Below are 22,059 nucleotides of genomic sequence, written 5' to 3' on the forward strand. Positions count from 1 at the left end.
AAAGTCTGCTATAGAACAGTTTAACAGAGAGAGACTGACAGTCTGCTATAGAACAGTTTAACAGAGAGAGACTGACAGTCTGCTATAGAACAGTTTAACAGAGAGAGACTGACAGTCTGCTATAGAACAGTATAACAGAGAGAGACTGACAGTCTGCTAGAGAACAGTTTAACAGAGAGAGACTGACAGTCTGCTATAGAACAGTATAACAGAGAGAGACTGACAGTCTGCTAGAGAACAGTTTAACAGAGAGAGACTGACAGTCTGCTATAGAACAGTTTAACAGAGAGAGACTGACAGTCTGCTAGAGAACAGTTTAACAGAGAGAGACTGACAGTCTGCTATAGAACAGTATAACAGAGAGAGACTGACAGTCTGCTAGAGAACAGTTTAACAGAGAGACTGACAGTCTGCTATAGAACAGTTTAACAGAGAGAGACTGACAGTCTGCTAGAGAACAGTTTAACAGAGAGAGACTAACAGTCTGCTATAGAACAGTTTAACAGAGAGAGACTGACAGCCTGCAATATAACAGTTTATCAGAGAGAGACTGACAGTCTGCTATAGAACAGTTTAACAGAGAGAGACTAACAGTCTGCTATAGAACAGTATAACCGAGAGAGACTGACAGTCTGCTGTAGAACAGTTTAACAGAGAGAGACTGACAGTCTGCTATAGAACAGTTTAACAGAGAGAGACTGACAGTCTGCTATAGAACAGTATAACAGAGAGAGACTGACAGTCTGCTAGAGAACAGTTTAACAGAGAGAGACTGACAGTCTGCTATAGAACAGTATAACAGAGAGAGACTGACAGTCTGCTAGAGAACAGTTTAACAGAGAGAGACTGACAGTCTGCTATAGAACAGTTTAACAGAGAGAGACTGACAGTCTGCTAGAGAACAGTTTAACAGAGAGAGACTAACAGTCTGCTATAGAACAGTTTAACAGAGAGAGACTGACAGCCTGCAATATAACAGTTTATCAGAGAGACTGACAGTCTGCTATAGAACAGTTTAACAGAGAGAGACTGACAGTCTGCTGTAGAACAGTTTAACAGAGAGAGACTGACAGTCTGCTGTAACAGTATAACAGAGAGAGACTGACAGTCTGCTATAGAACAGTTTAACAGAGAGAGACTGACAGTCTGCTATAGAACAGTTTAACAGAGAGAGACTGACAGTCTACTATAGAACAGTTTAACAGAGAGAGACTGACAGTCTGCTGTAACAGTTTAACAGAGAGAGACTAACAGTCTGCTATATAACAGTTTAACAGAGAGAGACTGACAGTCTGCTGTAACAGTTTAACAGAGAGAGACTGACAGTCTGCTATATAACAGTTTAACAGAGAGAGACTGACAGTCTGCTATAGAACAGTTTAACAGAGAGAGACTAACAGTCTGCTATAGAACAGTATAACAGAGAGAGACTGACAGTCTGCTATAGAACAGTTTAACAGAGAGAGATTAACAGTCTGCTATAGAACAGTTTAACAGAGAGAGACTAACAGTCTGCTATATAACAGTTTAACAGAGAGAGACTGACAGTCTGCTGTAACAGTTTAACAGAGAGACTGACAGTCTGCTATAGAACAGTTTAACAGAGAGAGACTGACAGTCTGCTATAGAACAGTTTAACAGAGAGACTGACAGTCTGCTATATAACAGTTTAACAGAGAGACTGACAGTCTGCTATAGAACAGTTTAACAGAGAGAGACTGACAGTCTGCTATAGAACAGTTTAACAGAGAGAGACTGACAGTCTGCTATAGAACAGTTTAACAGAGAGAGACTGACAGTCTGCTATAGAACAGTTTAAGCGAGAGAGACTGACAGTCTGCTATAGAACAGTATAACAGAGAGAGACTGACAGTCTGCTATAGAACAGTTTAACAGAGAGAGACTGACAGTCTGCTATAGAACAGTTTAACAGAGAGAGACTGACAGTCTGCTATAGAACAGTATAACAGAGAGACTGACAGTCTGCTATAGAACAGTTTAACAGAGAGAGACTGACAGTCTGCTGTAACAGTTTAACAGAGAGAGACTAACAGTCTGCTATATAACAGTTTAACAGAGAGAGACTGACAGTCTGCTATAGAACAGTTTAACAGAGAGAGACTGACAGTCTGCTGTAACAGTTTAACAGAGAGAGACTGAAAGTCTGCTATAGAACAGTTTAACAGAGAGAGACTGACAGTCTGCTATAGAACAGTTTAACAGAGAGAGACTGACAGTCTGCTATAGAACAGTTTAACAGAGAGAGACTGACAGTCTGCTATAGAACAGTATAACAGAGAGAGACTGACAGTCTGCTAGAGAACAGTTTAACAGAGAGAGACTGACAGTCTGCTATAGAACAGTATAACAGAGAGAGACTGACAGTCTGCTAGAGAACAGTTTAACAGAGAGAGACTGACAGTCTGCTATAGAACAGTTTAACAGAGAGAGACTGACAGTCTGCTAGAGAACAGTTTAACAGAGAGAGACTAACAGTCTGCTATAGAACAGTTTAACAGAGAGAGACTGACAGCCTGCAATATAACAGTTTATCAGAGAGACTGACAGTCTGCTATAGAACAGTTTAACAGAGAGAGACTGACAGTCTGCTGTAGAACAGTTTAACAGAGAGAGACTGACAGTCTGCTGTAACAGTATAACAGAGAGAGACTGACAGTCTGCTATAGAACAGTTTAACAGAGAGAGACTGACAGTCTGCTATAGAACAGTTTAACAGAGAGAGACTGACAGTCTACTATAGAACAGTTTAACAGAGAGAGAGACTGACAGTCTGCTGTAACAGTTTAACAGAGAGAGACTAACAGTCTGCTATATAACAGTTTAACAGAGAGAGACTGACAGTCTGCTGTAACAGTTTAACAGAGAGAGACTGACAGTCTGCTATATAACAGTTTAACAGAGAGAGACTGACAGTCTGCTATAGAACAGTTTAACAGAGAGAGACTAACAGTCTGCTATAGAACAGTATAACAGAGAGAGACTGACAGTCTGCTATAGAACAGTTTAACAGAGAGAGATTAACAGTCTGCTATAGAACAGTTTAACAGAGAGAGACTAACAGTCTGCTATATAACAGTTTAACAGAGAGAGACTGACAGTCTGCTGTAACAGTTTAACAGAGAGACTGACAGTCTGCTATAGAACAGTTTAACAGAGAGAGACTGACAGTCTGCTATAGAACAGTTTAACAGAGAGACTGACAGTCTGCTATATAACAGTTTAACAGAGAGACTGACAGTCTGCTATAGAACAGTTTAACAGAGAGAGACTGACAGTCTGCTATAGAACAGTTTAACAGAGAGAGACTGACAGTCTGCTATAGAACAGTTTAACAGAGAGAGACTGACAGTCTGCTATAGAACAGTTTAAGCGAGAGAGACTGACAGTCTGCTATAGAACAGTATAACAGAGAGAGACTGACAGTCTGCTATAGAACAGTTTAACAGAGAGAGACTGACAGTCTGCTATAGAACAGTTTAACAGAGAGAGACTGACAGTCTGCAATAGAACAGTTTAACAGAGAGAGACTGACAGTCTGCTATAGAACAGTTTAACAGAGAGAGACTGACAGTCTGCTATAGAACAGTATAACAGAGAGAGACTGACAGTCTGCTATAGAACAGTTTAACAGAGAGAGACTGACAGTCTGCTGTAACAGTTTAACAGAGAGAGACTAACAGTCTGCTATATAACAGTTTAACAGAGAGAGACTGACAGTCTGCTATAGAACAGTTTAACAGAGAGAGACTGACAGTCTGCTGTAACAGTTTAACAGAGAGAGACTGAAAGTCTGCTATAGAACAGTTTAACAGAGAGAGACTGACAGTCTGCTATAGAACAGTTTAACAGAGAGAGACTGACAGTCTGCTATAGAACAGTTTAACAGAGAGAGACTAACAGTCTGCTATATAACAGTTTAACAGAGAGAGACTGACAGTCTGCTATAGAATAGTTTAACAGAGGGAGACTGACAGTCTGCTATATAACAGTTTAACAGAGAGAGACTGACAGTCTGCTATAGAACAGTATAACAGAGAGAGACTGACAGTCTGCTATAGAACAGTATAACAGAGAGAGACTGACAGTCTGCTATAGAACAGTATAACAGAGAGAGACTGACAGTCTGCTATAGAACAGTATAACAGAGAGAGACTGACAGTCTGCTATAGAACAGTTTAACAGAGAGAGACTGACAGTCTGCTATAGAACAGTATAACAGAGAGAGACTGACAGTCTGCTATAGAACAGTTTAACAGAGAGAGACTGACAGTCTGCTGTAACAGTTTAACAGAGAGAGACTAACAGTCTGCTATATAACAGTTTAACAGAGAGAGACTGACAGTCTGCTATAGAACAGTTTAACAGAGAGAGACTGACAGTCTGCTGTAACAGTTTAACAGAGAGAGACTGAAAGTCTGCTATAGAACAGTTTAACAGAGAGAGACTGACAGTCTGCTATAGAACAGTTTAACAGAGAGAGACTGACAGTCTGCTATAGAACAGTTTAACAGAGAGAGACTAACAGTCTGCTATATAACAGTTTAACAGAGAGAGACTGACAGTCTGCTATAGAATAGTTTAACAGAGGGAGACTGACAGTCTGCTATATAACAGTTTAACAGAGAGAGACTGACAGTCTGCTATAGAACAGTATAACAGAGAGAGACTGACAGTCTGCTATAGAACAGTATAACAGAGAGAGACTGACAGTCTGCTATAGAACAGTATAACAGAGAGAGACTGACAGTCTGCTATAGAACAGTTTAACAGAGAGAGACTGACAGTCTGCTGTAACAGTTTAACAGAGAGAGACTAACAGTCTGCTATATAACAGTTTAACAGAGAGAGACTGACAGTCTGCTATAGAACAGTTTAACAGAGAGAGACTGACAGTCTGCTGTAACAGTTTAACAGAGATAGACTGACAGTCTGCTATATAACAGTTTAACAGAGAGAGACTAACAGTCTGCTATATAACAGTTTAACAGAGAGAGACTGACAGTCTGCTATAGAACAGTTTAACAGAGAGAGACTGACAGTCTGCTATAGAACAGTTTAACAGAGAGAGACTAACAGTCTGCTATATAACAGTTTAACAGAGAGAGACTGACAGTCTGCTATAGAACAGTTTAACAGAGAGAGACTGACAGTCTGCTATAGAACAGTTTAACAGAGAGAGACTGACAGTCTGCTATATAACAGTTTAACAGAGAGAGACTGACAGTCTGCTATAGAACAGTTTAACAGAGAGAGACTGACAGTCTGCTATAGAACAGTTTAACAGAGAGAGACTGACAGTCTGCTATATAACAGTTTAACAGAGAGAGACTGACAGTCTGCTATAGAACAGTTTAACAGAGAGAGACTGACAGTCTGCTATAGAACAGTTTAACAGAGAGAGACTGACAGTCTGCTATATAACAGTTTAACAGAGAGAGACTGACAGTCTGCTATAGAACAGTTTAACAGAGAGAGACTGACAGTCTGCTATAGAACAGTTTAACAGAGAGAGACTGACAGTCTGCTATAGAACAGTTTAACAGAGAGAGACTGACAGTCTGCTATAGAACAGTTTAACAGAGAGAGACTAACAGTCTGCTATATAACAGTTTAACAGAGAGAGACTGACAGTCTGCTATAGAACAGTTTAACAGAGAGAGACTGACAGTCTGCTATAGAACAGTTTAACAGAGAGAGACTGACAGTCTGCTATATAACAGTTTAACAGAGAGAGACTGACAGTCTGCTATAGAACAGTTTAACAGAGAGAGACTGACAGTCTGCTATAGAACAGTTTAACAGAGAGAGACTGACAGTCTGCTATATAACAGTTTAACAGAGAGAGACTGACAGTCTGCTATAGAACAGTTTAACAGAGAGAGACTGACAGTCTGCTATAGAACAGTTTAACAGAGAGAGACTGACAGTCTGCTATAGAACAGTTTAACAGAGAGAGACTGACAGTCTGCTTAAGAACAGTTTAACAGAGAGAGACTAACAGTCTGCTATAGAACAGTTTAACAGAGAGAGACTAACAGTCTGCTATATAACAGTTTAACAGAGAGAGACTGACAGTCTGCTGTAACAGTTTAACAGAGAGACTGACAGTCTGCTGTAACAGTTTAACAGAGAGAGACTGACAGTCTGCTATAGAACAGTATAACAGAGAGACTGACAGTCTGCTATAGAACAGTTTAACAGAGAGAGACTGACAGTCTGCTATAGAACAGTTTAACAGAGAGAGACTGACAGTCTGCTATAGAACAGTTTAACAGAGAGAGAATGACAGTCTGCTATAGAATAGTTTAACAGAGAGAGACTGACAGTCTACTGTTACACAGTTTAACAGAGAGAGACTAACAGTCTGCTATAGAACAGTTTAACAGAGAGAGACTAACAGTCTGCTATAGAACAGTATAACAGAGAGAGACTGACAGTCTGCTATAGAACAGTTTAACAGAGAGAGACTGACAGTCTACTGTTACACAGTTTAACAGAGAGAGACTGACAGTCTGCTATAGAACAGTTTAACAGAGAGAGACTAACAGTCTGCTATAGAACAGTTTAACAGAGAGAGACTAACAGTCTGCTATAGAACAGTTTAACAGAGAGAGACTGACAGTCTGCTATAGAACAGTTTAACAGAGAGAGACTAACAGTCTGCTATAGAACAGTATAACAGAGAGAGACTGACAGTCTGCTATAGAACAGTTTAACAGAGAGAGACTGACAGTCTGCTATAGAACAGTTTAACAGAGAGAGACTGACAGTCTGCTATAGAACAGTATAACAGAGAGAGACTAACAGTCTGCTATAGAACAGTTTAACAGAGAGAGACTAACAGTCTGCTATAGAACAGTTTAACAGAGAGAGACTGACAGTCTGCTATAGAACAGTTTAACAGAGAGAGACTAACAGTCTGCTATAGAACAGTATAACAGAGAGAGACTGACCGTCTGCTATAGAACAGTTTAACAGAGAGAGACTGACAGTCTACTGTTACACAGTTTAACAGAGAGAGACTAACAGTCTGCTATATAACAGTTTAACAGAGAGAGACTGACAGTCTGCTATAGAACAGTTTAACAGAGAGAGACTGACAGTCTGCTGTAACAGTTTAACAGAGAGAGACTAACAGTCTGCTATAGAACAGTTTAACAGAGAGAGACTGACAGTCTGCTATAGAACAGTTTAACAGAGAGAGACTAACAGTCTGCTATAGAACAGTATAACAGAGAGAGACTGACAGTCTGCTATAGAACAGTTTAACAGAGAGAGACTGACAGTCTGCTATAGAACAGTTTAACAGAGAGAGACTGACAGTCTGCTATAGAACAGTATAACAGAGAGAGACTAACAGTCTGCTATAGAACAGTTTAACAGAGAGAGACTAACAGTCTGCTATAGAACAGTTTAACAGAGAGAGACTGACAGTCTGCTATAGAACAGTTTAACAGAGAGAGACTAACAGTCTGCTATAGAACAGTATAACAGAGAGAGACTGACCGTCTGCTATAGAACAGTTTAACAGAGAGAGACTGACAGTCTACTGTTACACAGTTTAACAGAGAGAGACTGACCTGGTCTAGACACTGGCTCCTGAGGTATCGAAGGGCCTGCTGCAGGCTGAGGGGGAGGGGCTGACCAGAGCGCTGGACGTGAACAATCAGAGGAACACCAAAGACGTTCTTGTCCTTGTAGTCAGGAACCTTCATCCTCTTCATGAACTTCGGAACTGACCTGACAGAGAGACAACACAGGGTGAGTCCCATGTCTACTCACACACACCGGAATAGGGTGCAGCCTTGACAAGCTTAGATTGATTGATTGGTTGGTTGATTGATTGATTGAGTGATTGATTGATAGTGCTCACCAGGTCCATCCGTGTTTGTTGGACATGGAGTATTTCTCCATGATGGCAGTGAGGCGGAGGAGAGAGAACTTCTGCAGCAGGCTGAGCTGGCCTGCTGATTGGTTGGTGATCTGGAGCGAGGCCACTGAGTGGCTGAGCCGGTTGGACATCTGGAAGCTGGGCCATCGCAGACTAATGCCAGAGAGACAGAGAAGGAGGACAACAGTTAATATACGTTCCAAATGGCACCCTATTCCCTATATAGCACACTACTTTTGATCATATCCCTAAAGGGAAAGTATGCAGGGAAAAGGTGCACAATCTTGGGAATAGAGAGCCATTTGGGATGCAACCTTTGACAATGATGTCAAGACTTCACCTCTAAAAGACAGACGTTTTGAGTAAGTGTTTAGCACTATCAGTATGGAAACAAGGACAGGATAATGACTTCTACAAGGAACTAAACACTGAGATGTTAATAACCATTTGAGGACTATGATTCTTACCGGTTGGGTCTGGTTAGCGATGCTCCCACTCCTGAGTCCCTCCTCTCTCTGTGTCCTGTACAGTGAGTCTCAATGAGGGACACACGGTCTCTGTCCCTGTCACTGGCTGTGCTCTGTCCCTCCAGAACAGACGTTCCCTCAAAGTCCAGCGTGATCTGGCTGGAAGAATGCATACCTGCAGGCTGGATCCCCTGTCCGTCCAGGCCTGCAGAGGGCAGCATGTTCTTGGACCAGCGGTCCACTATCTGCTGCAGGCCGTTGACGTGCTGCAGGATGTCATCCAGGTGGGGGAACAGGTCTTCCTTCTCCAGGTCCAACAGGTCTCCAGTAGAGGCATAGAGGTGAGACCCAGGGACGTTGTCGTACACACTGATCCTACTGCCCCGTGGGCAGAATTGGGTTGCAGGGCGGGGGTGGAACTCCCTGGGGTTAGAGTTAGGTCGGGGGTTGGGGTTGGACTGGGGCTCCAGGGGATTGAGGCTGCCGCTGTGCCAGGGGACGGAGGCCCCCAGGGTGGGGGAGAGGCTCTCTATGGACAGGGCCTTGGGAAAGGTGCCAGGCTTATGGTCTTTGGGTATGTGGACCACCAGGTCCTCGTAGGAGCGGAACTCGTTATGCCGGTTGTGTTCGGCCACGCCACTGTTCCGCTGCAGGCTGGAGAACACGGCCAAGTCCTCCAGATACATGCCACTGCGCTTGGCGTCAGACCGGTCCGTCCGCTGGGAGTGGGGCTTCCTCTCCTTCAGACTGGGGGAGGAGACGGTGCTGTCGCTGGAGTGGCTGCCCTCACTGCTGGAGGGGCACTGGGGGGTTAGCCCTAGGATTGGTCCCCCAGTGGGTACCTCCGCCCTCGACCCGTCCCCATTGGTGATCTCCACACAGCGCATCGTCTTCAGGGCCTGCGGCTCCATCTGCAGTACCGGAGCGCTGATAACCAGCATCTTGCTCCTCCCCCTATCCAACGTGCCTCGGGAACGTAGCGTCTCCATGTGGCGCAGGAAGTCCTTGGCTCGGGTCCGTCCGGCGCGGTTGTTTTTGGTGGGCAACGAGCCGTAATAGGGGAGGTGCTTAGGGAGGTGTGGCAGGGTAAGGGAGTTGGAGTCAGGTTCAGGCATGGCTGCAGAGTCAGAGTAGTTCCGGTTAGAGCAGTCTGAGTCCTCTGTGCTCACAGCCTGGTGGCCACTCCCCCCGCTACTCTCACTGTGGAGAGATGAGACCTCTGGTTCGCTGAGGTCAGTTAGAACACTCTCGCTACTGGTAGTGTTCCGCAGGCCTCGGCCCTCCCCCTCCCTGGGACTCCGCCCCTCCCCCTTTAGTCTGGACCAGCGGCGGCTCGTCCACTCAAACGTCCATCTGTCACTGATGGCAAGCAGGTCCTCCTCATCAGAGTCTTCACTCTGAATACACAGGAAGACAACACAAAATCAATTATCAACACATGATCACCTAGTCAGGTAGAAATCAAAACCAGTTAACAGTTACATCAACACACTCATCCGAGTCTTCCCTCTGGACACACAGGAAGAGAGAAGACTCATAGCACTGCCAGTACACTGTTATCAACACATGGTGACAAGACACAATCCGAATGATTGGTTGTAGTTATAAGCTGATGGGAAAGCTAGATATTGTGAGATCTGTGAGGGTGTAGCATCACAGCCTGTCTGTATCTCTATCTGTTCCAGGAAGGAGAGACAAATGTCATCTGTGTTTTCCTGACAGTTAACAGCGGAGCCAGAGGATGTGTCTGTTCAGTTATAATCACATTACAGTTCTATACATCGATCACATAATCATGATGATATAACCTCCTAATCTGGTTTTTCCAGCCATAAATAAACCAATCTGAAATGTCCTGAAGCCTAGAGGGACTTCCCTCCACACTGAAGGAAGTTGAAACAACAGAGGTGATGCGTGCGTCCCAAATGGCACCCTATTCCTTATAGTAAACTACATGTGACCAGGGCTAATAGGGCTCTGGTTAAAAGTAGTGCACACTTTAGGGGATACGACAATGGACACATCTCACATATCACAGGATCTGGGTTAGGGGGATGGAAGGAAAGAGGGATGGAAGGATAGATGGATAAGAGGAGGAGGAGTTTTCTGTTGTTACAGGACTACTACTTAGCCGATGTCCTCAGTAATTATTACCATAATACCTTAGACAGGTATACGTAATAGCCTTGCATTGACTAAAGCTGTTATACAATATCACTGTGCAACTGAACAGGATCATAACGGTCATCATATAGAATAATATTATAATAATTAAAACCTCTGCTTACCTTTTTCTTAGGAAGGTTGACATCTAGTTTCATAGAGGCACACTTGTTCAAGGTGTTGAGTCGTCTGGAAGAGAAACAAGCCAGATAGATGTAAACAATAACGATCTCAGAGATCACCCTTCTCTCCGAGAGAAGTCACCAGGAATAGACACAGTCAGTTGTTCAGTCCAGGAGTTAAATGACTGTGGGTCTGACAACTACCCAGCCAGGGCAACACAAACCTAATCATGCCTGCTAACTGTGGCTAATAACTTCATGTTAATGGACAGATGCTCTCTGGCCTCTCTCGCTCTATCTCCCTGCCAGTCCGTCTGCTTCTGGCTTCTCTCTCCCTGACAGGGACCTAATTGGTGAAGACTGCTGAGGCGCTGTGGTTCACAGAGATTCTCCATCAGCAGCTAATGGACTAGTCTCTGCTGCTTCTCCAGCTACACACAGACTTCATGTCCCTGCTCCTTCTTAGTCACTCTCTCCTTCTTTCCAGTAGGATTGTAAAGTCCCTGTTGGTGTTTTCTGGGCTAACCAGCTCTAACCAGCTCTAACCAGCTCTAACCAGCTCTAACCAGCTCCATAACTGTTTGAGTTGGTTTCTATTAAATCCCACCCACAAGTTTCTAGAGTAACAATGGGAATGTACAATATACCTTAACAATATACAAACAGTAAAACTGCCTGGGAGGCTGTGACTATGTACCAAATGGTACCCTATCCCCTATATAGTGCACTACGGTCAAAGGTATTGCACAATATAGGGAATAGGGTGCCATTTGGGATACAGCCTGAGAGTAGAGGCTTGTGGGACAACTAGCCTGGCGGAGAGTAGGGGCCTGTGGGACAGCTAGCCTGGCAGAGAGTAGGAGAGTAGAGACCTGTGGGACAGCTAGCCTGGCAGAGAGTAGGAGAGTAGGGGCCTGTGGAACACCTAGCCTGGCAGAGAGTAGGAGACTAGGGGTTTGTGGGACAGCTAGCCTGGCAGAGAGTAGGAGAGTAGGGGTCTGTGGGACACCTAGCCTGGCAGAGAGTAGGAGAATAGTGGCCTGTGGAACAGCTAGCCTGGCAGAGAGTACGAGAGTAGTGGCCTGTGGAGGCTGGCCGACTGCAATGGTAAATGACACAGAAACACACAGGCCAACAAGCTGCCCTGCCTAAAGCAACAACGACAACAACAACAACAAGAGGTAAACATGACGACACATTCCTAACCAATCCCACGCCAGCAAAATGGCGCTTGACAGAAGATTTGCGGCGTGACAGTCATAACGTTTTACCACTCCAGATATTGTCCCATGCAGTTTATGTGGATTCTGTGACAGTAAAAAGCTTCAGATGTAGTAGAGTTAGAAGATGCTAGCCTCTAGCCTTCTCCTGCTGCTCTGGAGCCAACAGGATACAGTAGTTTGTGTCCCAAATGGTACCCTATTCCCTATATAGTACACTTCTTTTGACCAGGGCCCATAGAGCTCTAGTCAAATGTATGGCACTATAGGGAATAGGTTGCCATTTCAGACTCAGCTTAGGTTAGTTCCCATAGTCCTTACAGTAGCTGTTGGAGCCCGTAGAGCCTATAGAGAGTGCTGAGGGCCCCTAACTTCAGGGGAGGCAGGGTAGCCTAGTTGTTAGAGCGTTGGACTAGTAACCAGAAGGTTGCAAGTTCAAATCCACAAGCTGACAATGTACAAATCTGTCGTTCTACCCCTGAACAGGCAGTTAACCCACTGTTCCTAGGCCGTCATTGAAAATAAGAATTTGTTCATAACTGACTTGCCTGGTTAAATGAAAAATAATAACTTCTTCTAAAGACAAAACGTTTTGACTATTGAGCATAATAGAGCCTGAATAACCAGGGATCAAAAGGAAAACAGCAATGACACATCTATCTGTTCCTCTCAGCCCCATGGCCAGTGTGGAGGGAGGAAGTGTTCCTCTCAGCCCCATGGCCATTGTGGAGGGAGGAAGTGTTCCTCTCAGCCCCATGGCCAGTGTGGAGGGAGGAAGTGTTCCTCTCAGCCCCATGGCCAGTGTGGAGGGAGGAAGTGTTCCTCTCAGCCCCATGGCCAGTGTGGAGGGAGGAAGTGTTCCTCTCAGCCCCATGGCCAGTGTGGAGGGAGGAAGTGTTCCTCTCAGCCCCATGGCCAGTGTGGAGGGAGGAAGTGTTCCTCTCAGCCCCATGGCCAGTGTGGAGGGAGGAAGTGTTCCTCTCAGCCCCATGGCCAGTGTGGAGGGAGGAAGTGTTCCTCTCAGCCCCATGGCCAGTGTGGAGGGAGGAAGTGTTCCTCTCAGCCCAATGGCCAGTGTGGAGGGAGGAAGTGTTCCTCTCAGCCCCATGGCCAGTGTGGAGGGAGGAAGTGTTCCTCTCAGCCCCATGGCCAGTGTGGAGGGAGGAAGTGTCCGAGCTGAGAAGTCAAGGATGGTGTAGGGGGGTGGCACTCACAGGGAGACAGAGTCACAGGGAGGTGGGGGCTGGGAGGCATTGTCTGCAGGGCTAGTTTGGACCCCTTGAGTTTTTCCCCCCAAAAATGTATGATACAGCCTTATGGATTAAGTTTTTTTTATTCCTCATCAATCTACAGACAATACCCTGTAATGACAAAACAAAAACAGGTCTTTAGAAATTGTTGCAAATTTATAATAAAAAACAAACTGAAATATCACATTTACATAAGTATTCAGAACCTTTCCTCAGTACTTTGTTGAAGCACCTTTGGCAGTGATTACAGCCTTGAGTCTTCTTGGGTATGACGTTACAAGCTTGGCACACCTGTATTTGGGGAGTTTCTCCCATTCTTCTCTGCAGATCCTCTCAAACTCTGTCGGATTGGATGGGGAGCATCGCTGCACAGCTATTTTCAGGTCTCTCCAGAGAAATTAGATCGGGTTCAAGTCCGAGCTCTGGCTGGGCCACTCAAGGACATTCAGAGACTAGTCCCGAAGCCACTCCTGCGTTGTCTTGGCTGTGTGCCTCGGGTCATTGTCCTTTTGGAAGGTGAACCTTCGCCCCAGTCTGAGGTCCTGAGCGCTCTGGAGCAGGTTTTCATCAAGGATCTCTCTGTACTTTGCTCCATTCATCTTTCCCTTGATCCTGACTAGTCTCCCAGTCCCTGCCGCTGAAAAACATCCCCACGGCTTGATGCTGCCACCACCATGCTTCACTGTAGGGATGGTGCCAAGACATGACACTTGGCATTCAGGTCAAAGAGTTCAATCTTGGTTTCATCAGACCAGAGAATCTTGTTTCTCATGGCCTGAATCCTTTAGGTCCCTTTTGGCAAACTCCAAGTGGGCTGTCATGTGCCTTTTACTGAGGAGTGGCTTACATCTGGCCACTCTACCATAAAGGCCTGACTGGTGGAGTGCTGCAGAGATGGTTGTCCTTCTGGAAGGAAGGGAATCTGGAGCTCTGTCAGAGTGGGCACCTCCCTAACTAAGGCCCTTCTCCCCTGATTGCTCAGTTTGGACGGGCGGAAAGCTCTAGGAAGATTCTTGGTTGTTCCAAACTTCTTCCATTTAAGAATGATGGAGGCCACTGTGGTGGGTACCTTCAATGCTGCATCATTTTTTGGGGACCCTTCCCCAGATCTGTGCCTCGACACAATCCTGTCTCGGAGCTCTACAAAAAATTCCTTCGATCTCATGGCTTGGTTTTTACTCTGACATGCACTGTCGACTGTTGGACCGTATATAGACTGGTGTGTGCCTTTCCAAATAATATCTAATTAATTGAATTAACCACATGTGCACTCCAGTCAAGTTGTAGAAACATCTCATAGATGTTTAGTGGAAACAGGATGCACCTGAGCTCAATTTCGAGTCTCATAGCAAAGGGTCTGAATACATGTAAATAAGGTATTTAGGTTTTTTATACATGTAATACATTTTCAAAGAATTCTGAACCTGTTTTCGCTTTGTCATTATGGGGTATTGTGTGTAGATTGTTGAGGAAAACAATATATTCAATTCATTTTAGAATAAGACTAACGTAACAAAATGTGGAAAAATCCAAAGGGTTTGAATCATTTCCGAATGCACTGTATGTGTTTTTGGTTGTTGAGTCAATTAGAGATTGCCGTAACGTTAGTGTGAGGTTTCTGTGACGTCTGTCTAGTGAAGGACTGCTAGATGCGTGAGTTGCTTGTTGCTCACAGTGATTATCACTCTGTCGGTTTAAGCAGTGTAGATCCATTTCACTTCCCTGAGGCTCAAACACTCAGCTCTCTCTGGTGTTACCTTACTGACTGGCATACACACTCACACAGTCAACGTCAACTAAATGTATGGAAGCAGTATGGAAAATCCAACCAGGTTTAATCCACTCACCTGTAGAGAGGTTCCACCAGGTCGTTGTCCAGAAAGTCATGGTCTTTCTTGACAGGAGAGATGTCGATGGGGACCTGAGAGTCTGAGGAGGAGGAAACAGATTAACAGATTAAATGCTGCTAGCAGATTAAAGATACAACTTTAAATTGTTCAGTCCATTTCTCCTCTCAGTAGTTATCTAGCTCCTTAATAGGGCAGCAGGCTGGACACGTGGCAGATCACAACCAGCTTCACTTTTTAACTCAGGAAGTTAAACGGAACAGCTATGAGAAGGAAAGCACATTGTTTCCAGAGACCTATCCAGGAGAGAGAGAGAGAGAGAGAGAGAGAGAGAGAGAGAGAGAGATGGTAATGAAGAGAGACAGGGCTTGCCCAAATAACGGCGCTGAGACATTGAGCAGTAGCAGCAGCAGCAGCAGCAGCATTACGTCTGTCTCTGGGTATTGGCCTCCTGCTATGTAACACACCATCTGCGTCCCAATTGGCACCTTATTGCCTACATAGTGCACTACCTTTGACCAGAGCCCATAGTCCACTATGTAGGGAATAGGGTGCCATTTGGGACGCAGTCACAGATTCACTTAAGACCCTCAATATTACATCCTACTGCATTCATGTGGTTTCATTAACTGTTTTATGAAAAGCAACGCAGCATGGTCTGTCACATAAGGAGAAACACAGATATCAGAATACACTCAGACAGATCTGGGTCAGGGGAACCGCAGCCGTCAGCAATTGTGAAATGGTTTAAAAATGTACTTACTTTATACTCAATCTTCAAGTCCACTCATCAGTGTCTGCCTCAATACAACAGCTTCGCATGAATTGGGCTCCTGAGTGGCGCAGCGGTCTAAGGCACTGCATCTCAGTGCTAGAGTCGTCACTACAGACACCCTGGTTCAAATCCAGGCTGTATCACAACTGGCTGTGATTGGGAGTCCCATAGGGTGGCGCACACTTGGCCCAATGTCATCCAGATTTGGCCGGTGTAGGCCATAAGATACACATAAAAAATACATTGTTTCCTTTACTGAGCATGCTGTATGGAGCTGAATACAGGGGGACATAGCTGCGGCTTTCCATACACACTGATACAATCGCACATACAAACACACTCAGTGTGTCTCCTTTACAACAGGCTACAATCCCTGTCACTAAGAGATTCATGACACCCTCTCACTTCAAAAGACCTGGAGCACCGAGGGTGCTGGGAAGAAGAAGGGAGGAGGGGAGGAGGGGAGCAGGGGTGAGGAGGAAGGGAGCAGGGGAACAGGGGTGAGGAGGAGAGGGTAGGTAGTAGGGGTGAGGAGAGCTGGCTGCTTCTAAACCATGATGATAAAACTTTTTCCCATGACCTCTTTGTTTTAGTGTGCTGGACATATTTGGGTAGTAACTCTAGCCAGGAACTATCCAGTCCAAAGCCAAACTGAGTCTTTCTCTTTCTCTCTTTCAGCAGTCCCCCCTGTCGCTCTGTCACTTTTCTCTCTCCTCCCTCCCTGAGTGAGTTAAAAGAAGCTGTAGACCTGAGACTCCTGAGGACAGCTGTGCAAATGAAACTGCCAGAGGAAAGGACATGAGAGGAGAGGACATGAGAGGAGGAGAGGACATGAGAGGACAGGTGAGGACATAAGAGGAGAGAAGAGGATAGGACCTGAGAGGAGAGGACATAAGAGGAGAGGAGAAGACATGAGAGGAGAGGAGAGGACATGAGAGGAGAGGACATGTTATGAGAGGACATGAGAGGACATGAGAGGAGAGGACATGAGAGGAGAGGAGATAATAGAAGAGGAGAGGACATGAGAGGAGGAACATAAGAGGAGAGGACATAAGAGGAGAGGAGAGGACATAATAGAAGAGGAGAGGACATAAGAGGAGAGGAGAGGACATGAGAGGAGAGGACATGATTGGAGAGGACTAAAGAGGAGAGGACATAAGAAGAGAGGAGAGGACATGAGAGGAGGGACATAAGAAGAGAGGATATAAGAGGAGAGGAGAGGACATGAGAGGAGGGACATAAGAGGAGAGGACATAAGAGGAGAGGACATAAGAGGAGGGACATAAGAGGAGAGGACATAAGAGGAGAGAAGAGGACATGAGAGGGACATAAGAGGAGAGGAGAGGACATGACTGGAGGGACATGAGAGGAGGGACATAAGAGGAGAGGAGAGGACATGATTGGAGAGGAGAGGACATAAGAGGAGAGGAGAGGACATGAGAGGAGGGACATAAGAGGTGAGGAGAGGACATGAGAGGAGGGACATAAGAGGAGAGGACATGAATGGAGAGGAGAGGACATAAGAGGAGAGGAGAGGACATGAGAGGAGGGACATAAGAGGAGAGGAGAGGACATGAGAGGAGAGGAGAGGACATGATTGGAGAGGAGAGGACATGAGAGGAGAGGAGAGGACATGAGAGGAGAGGAGAGGAGAGGACATGATTGGAGAGGAGAGGACATGAGAGGAGAGGACATAAGAGGAGAGGACATAAGAGGAGAGGAGAGGACATGAATGGAGATGAGAGGACATAATAGAAGAGGAGAGGACATGAGAGGAGAGGAGAGGACATGATTGGAGAGGACATAAGAGAGGACATAAGAGGAGAGGAGAGGACAGGACATGAGAGGAGAGGACATGAGAGGAGAGGAGGGGAGAAGACATGAGAGGAGAGCAGGGGAGAGGACATGAGAGGAGAGGAGATGACATGATTGGAGAGGACATAAGAGGAGAGGAGAGGACATGAGAGGAGAGGAGAGGACATGAATGGAGAGGAGAGGACATAAGAGGAGAGGACATAAGAGGAGAGGAGAGGAGAGGACATGAGAGGAGGGACATAAGAGGAAAGGACATAAGAGGAGAGGAGAGGACATGAGAGGAGAGGAGAAGACATGAGAGGAGAGGAGAGGACATGATTGGAGAGGACATAAGAGGACAGGAGAGGAGGGACATAAGAGGAGAGGAGAGGACATGAGAGGAGGGACATAAGAGGAGAGGAGAGGACATGATTGGAGAGGACATAATAGAAGAGGAGAGGACATGAGAGGAGAGGAGAGGACATGATTGGAGAGGACATAAGAGGAGAGGACATAAGAGGAGAGGAGAGGACATGAGAGGAGGGACATAAGAGGAGAGGAGAGGACATGAGAGGAGGGACATAAGAGGAGAGGACATAAGAGGAGAGGACATGAGAGGAGAGGAGAGGACATGATTGGAGAGGACATAAGAGGAGAGGAGAGGACATGAGAGGAGGGACATAAGAGGAGAGGACATAAGAGGAGAGGACATGAGAGGAGAGGACATAATAGAAGAGGAGAGGACATAAGAGGAGAGGAGAGGACATGAGAGGAGAGGAGAGGACATGAGAGGAGAGGACATGAGAGGAGAGGAGGGGAGAAGACATGAGAGGAGAGCAGGGGAGAGGACATGATTGGAGAAGACATGAGAGGAGAGGAGAGGACATGAGAGGAGAGGTGGGGAGAAGACATGAGAGGAGAGCAGGGGAGAGGACATGAGAGGAGGGGAGAGGACATGAGAGGAGATGAGAGGACATGAGAGGAGAGGACATGAGAGGAGAGGACATGAGAATGTAGGACAGGACATGAGAGGAGAGGACATGAGTGCGTAGGAGAGGAATGGAAAGGACACGACATGGGACAGGGTTGGGTTGGGTAGGGCTGGGCAGTGTAAAAGGAAGCCAGACTGTGCCAGATGATTCACTCCTCATATTCAAACTAATTTCTGACAGGTGTATGAAGTCGAGCATACAGCCATGCAATCTCCATAGACAAAAATTGGCAATAGAATGGCCTTATTGAAGAGCTCAGTGAAGTTCAACGTGGCACCGTCAAAGGATGCATCCTTTCCAACAAGTCAGTTCGTCAGATTTCTGCCCTGCTAGAACTGCCCCAGTCAACTGTAAGTGCTGTTATTGTGATGTGGAAATGTATTGGTGCAACAACGGCTCAGCCACGAAGTGGTAGGCCTCAGAAGCTCACAGAACGGGACCACCGAGTGCTGTGTTAGAATCATCTTTCCTCGGTTCCATAACTCACTATCGAGTTCCAAAATGCCTCTGGAAGCAACGTCAGCATTATAACCCAAATGTTCCAACTGTAAATAGTTCCATCTGTAAAGTTTGGTGGAGGAATAATGGCCTGGGGCAGTTTTTAATGGTTCGGGCACGGCCCCTTAGTTCCAGTGAAGGGAAATCTTAATGCTACAGTATACAATGACATTCTAGACAAAGCTCAAATCAACAGTAGCTCATTTCACAATGGATGTTACGTTTCAAAATAAAACTGACACTTGTTTTATAGTTGGTCTGTTATGACTTTTTGTGTGTGTGTGTGTGTGTGTGTGTGTGTGTGTGTGTGTGTGTGTGTGTGTGTGTGCACATGCCAGCGTTGCATTGTTCTGGTGTATTATTGGGTGATTGAGTTTATTACCTTCAAAGAGCTGAGCGTATTGGGGGAATCCTGCCGCTCGTAGCCAATCACACGCCTCCTTCGCCTCGAGTTCTGAAACAGAACAAGAAAACATTTCTTGTCATTCAGACTAACAACAATAAACATTATGTCCAACACGGAGTGGTGGGTAGGGGGTATTCACTGAACAATTGAACTTTTGTGTTTTATCAATTATGGGAAGAAAATCCATCCATTTGTCCAAATGTTTTTTGTCAACAACAACAAAAATACAGCCTGCCAAATGCCTTTATGACGACTATAAGCAACCAGCAGCACTCACCATGGAAGGCTGTTCTCTTGGAAGAACAAAAAACAGAAACAGAGTTGAGATTGAAACCATAAAGCTGTTAGATAGTATGTAAGCTAAGTATTTCACAGTACTGAATGTAACAATAAAAGTTGAACTTGAACTAAGGTGATAGATAGTTGGTCCCTCAGGTAGACCGACACAAAACCTTGTGACTATCTGAGGTCTGGTCTCTCAGCACAGGAAGACATGGGATATGTATTTCTAGAACTGCACCTTTAAAAGTCATATCTATCATTTTTATTGTCTCAACACTGCATTTTTGTTGTGTGTATTTTTTATCTGAGTTTTACAAAAGATTAGACTTCTCAAACAGAAGAAATCTACAAATCATGCTAAATATAGATATCACAGCAAAGCTAAGCAAAGCCAGCAGATCAAACTGTCCTGGACTGACAGTCTTATGTTCACTAGATACACTATACAAAAGTATGTGGACATCCCTTCAAATTAGTAGGTTCGGCTATTTCAACCACAACCGTTGATGACAGGTATATAAAATGGAGCACACAGCCATGCAATCTCCATAAAAGATGACCTTACTGAAGAGCTCAGTGACATTCCATCTGGCACCGTCATAAGATGCTTCCTTTCCAACAAGTCAGTTCGTCAGATGTCTGCCCTACTAGAGCTCTCCCAGTCAACTGTAAGTGCTGTTATTGTGAAGTCGAAATGTATTGGAGCAAAAACGTCTCAGCCACAAAGTGGTAGGCCACACAAGCTCATAACCGGACCGCCGAGTTCTGAAGCGCGTAGCGTGTAAAAATCATCTGTCCTCATTTGCAACACTCTGAGTTCCAAACTGCCTCTGGAAGCAACATCAGCACAAGACCTGTTCATTGGGAGCTTCATGAAATGGGTTTCCATGGCCGAGCAGCTGCACACAAGCCTAAGAACACCATAAGCAATGCCAAGTGTTGGCTGGAGTGGTGTAAAACCCACCACTATTGGACTCTGGAGCAGTGGAAAGGCGTTCTCTGGAGTGATGAATCACGCTTCACCATCTGGCAGTCCGACGGACTAATCTGGGTTTGGTGTATGCCAGGAGAACGGTTGGTGCTGGAGGAATAATGGTATTTTTCAAGGGAAATCTTAACGTTACAGCATACAATGATATTCTAAATGATTCTGTGCTTCCAACTTGATGACAACAGTTTGGGGACGGCCCTTTCCTGTTTCAGCATGACAATGCCCCCAACTTCACGAAGCGAGGTCCATACACAATGGTTTGTTGAGATCGGTGCGGGAGAACTTGACTGGCCTGCACAGACTCCATCAAACATGTTTGGAATGAATTGGAACGCCGACTGCGAGCCAGGCCTAATCGCCCAACATCAGTGCCCAACCTCACTTATGCACTAATGTGGCTGAATTGGAAGAAAGTCCCCGCAACAATGTTCCAACATCTAGTGGAAAGCGTTCCCAAAAGAGTGGAGGCTGTTATAGCAGCAAAGGGGGGAGCAAATCCATATTAATGCCCATGATTTTGGAATGAGATGTTCAACGAGCAGTTGTCCACATACTTTTGATCATGTACTGTATATGGTGGTCAGCACAATAATCAAAGGGACTGGGGCTGCAACACAACCTGAATTTAAGTGTCCAGGCAGCCTCCTGACAGAGCAGCTGTCCTGTCCTAACCCTAACCCTGTCCCCTACAGGTGACCCCAAGCAGTGACCCCTGTGGTGGGATCATGACCTGACCATGCTGACACCTGAGGGGTGACATCCTCTCTCTGGTTCCGAGCTCCTGACCCACATGAAAGGAAGCAGACAGACCTCTCTCGTCTAACTAACAGAACAGACCCCTCTCCCTCCTCTCTCACTCTCTCCTCTCTCACTCTCACTGACTCCTGTCACTTCTCTCTCAGTCTCACTCCTCTATCACTCCTCAACTTACACACCAGACCCCTCTCACTCACAATATTAACAGTTCCCAGAGGGAGAGTGTGTGTACCAAATGTCACCCTATTCCCTACCATCCTGCAATCTAAGCTTGATGCCCTCAATCTCAAACAAATGATCAATGAACCTACCAGGTACAACCCCAATGCCGTAAACACGGGCACCCTTATAGATATCATCCTAACCAACTTGCCCTCTAAATACACCTCTGCTGTCTTCAACCAAGATCTCAGCGATCACTGCCTCATTGCCTGCATCCGTAATGGGTCAGCGGTCAAGCGACCTCCACTCATCACTGTCAAACGCTCCCTAAAACACTTCAGCGAACAGGCCTTTCTAATCGACCTGGCCCAGGTATCCTGAAAGGATATTGACCTCATCCTGTCAGTAGAGGATGCCTGTTT

The 22,059-nt window shown here is 45.5% G+C and overlaps 1 protein-coding gene across 3 annotated transcripts in view; it reads right to left on the minus strand.

The window, feature by feature from the left end:
• The window catches only part of LOC115141268 (stAR-related lipid transfer protein 13-like), a 153,116-nt gene that overhangs the window by 9,627 nt on the left and 121,430 nt on the right, over positions 1 to 22,059 (minus strand). For all 3 annotated transcript variants that reach the window (XM_065000305.1, XM_065000307.1, XM_065000306.1), the window contains 6 exons: positions 19,423 to 19,494; positions 14,982 to 15,063; positions 10,668 to 10,731; positions 8,380 to 9,776; positions 7,895 to 8,065; positions 7,602 to 7,761 (listed from right to left, as the gene is read on the minus strand). In XM_065000305.1, coding sequence (XP_064856377.1) covers positions 7,602 to 7,761; positions 7,895 to 8,065; positions 8,380 to 9,776; positions 10,668 to 10,731; positions 14,982 to 15,063; positions 19,423 to 19,494 — 1,946 coding nt within the window. The remainder of the gene's footprint in view (positions 1 to 7,601; positions 7,762 to 7,894; positions 8,066 to 8,379; positions 9,777 to 10,667; positions 10,732 to 14,981; positions 15,064 to 19,422; positions 19,495 to 22,059) is intronic.

The sequence above is a fragment of the Oncorhynchus nerka genome, linkage group LG14 (assembly GCF_034236695.1).
Source record: "Oncorhynchus nerka isolate Pitt River linkage group LG14, Oner_Uvic_2.0, whole genome shotgun sequence".
Classification (NCBI taxonomy): Eukaryota; Metazoa; Chordata; class Actinopteri; order Salmoniformes; family Salmonidae; genus Oncorhynchus; species Oncorhynchus nerka.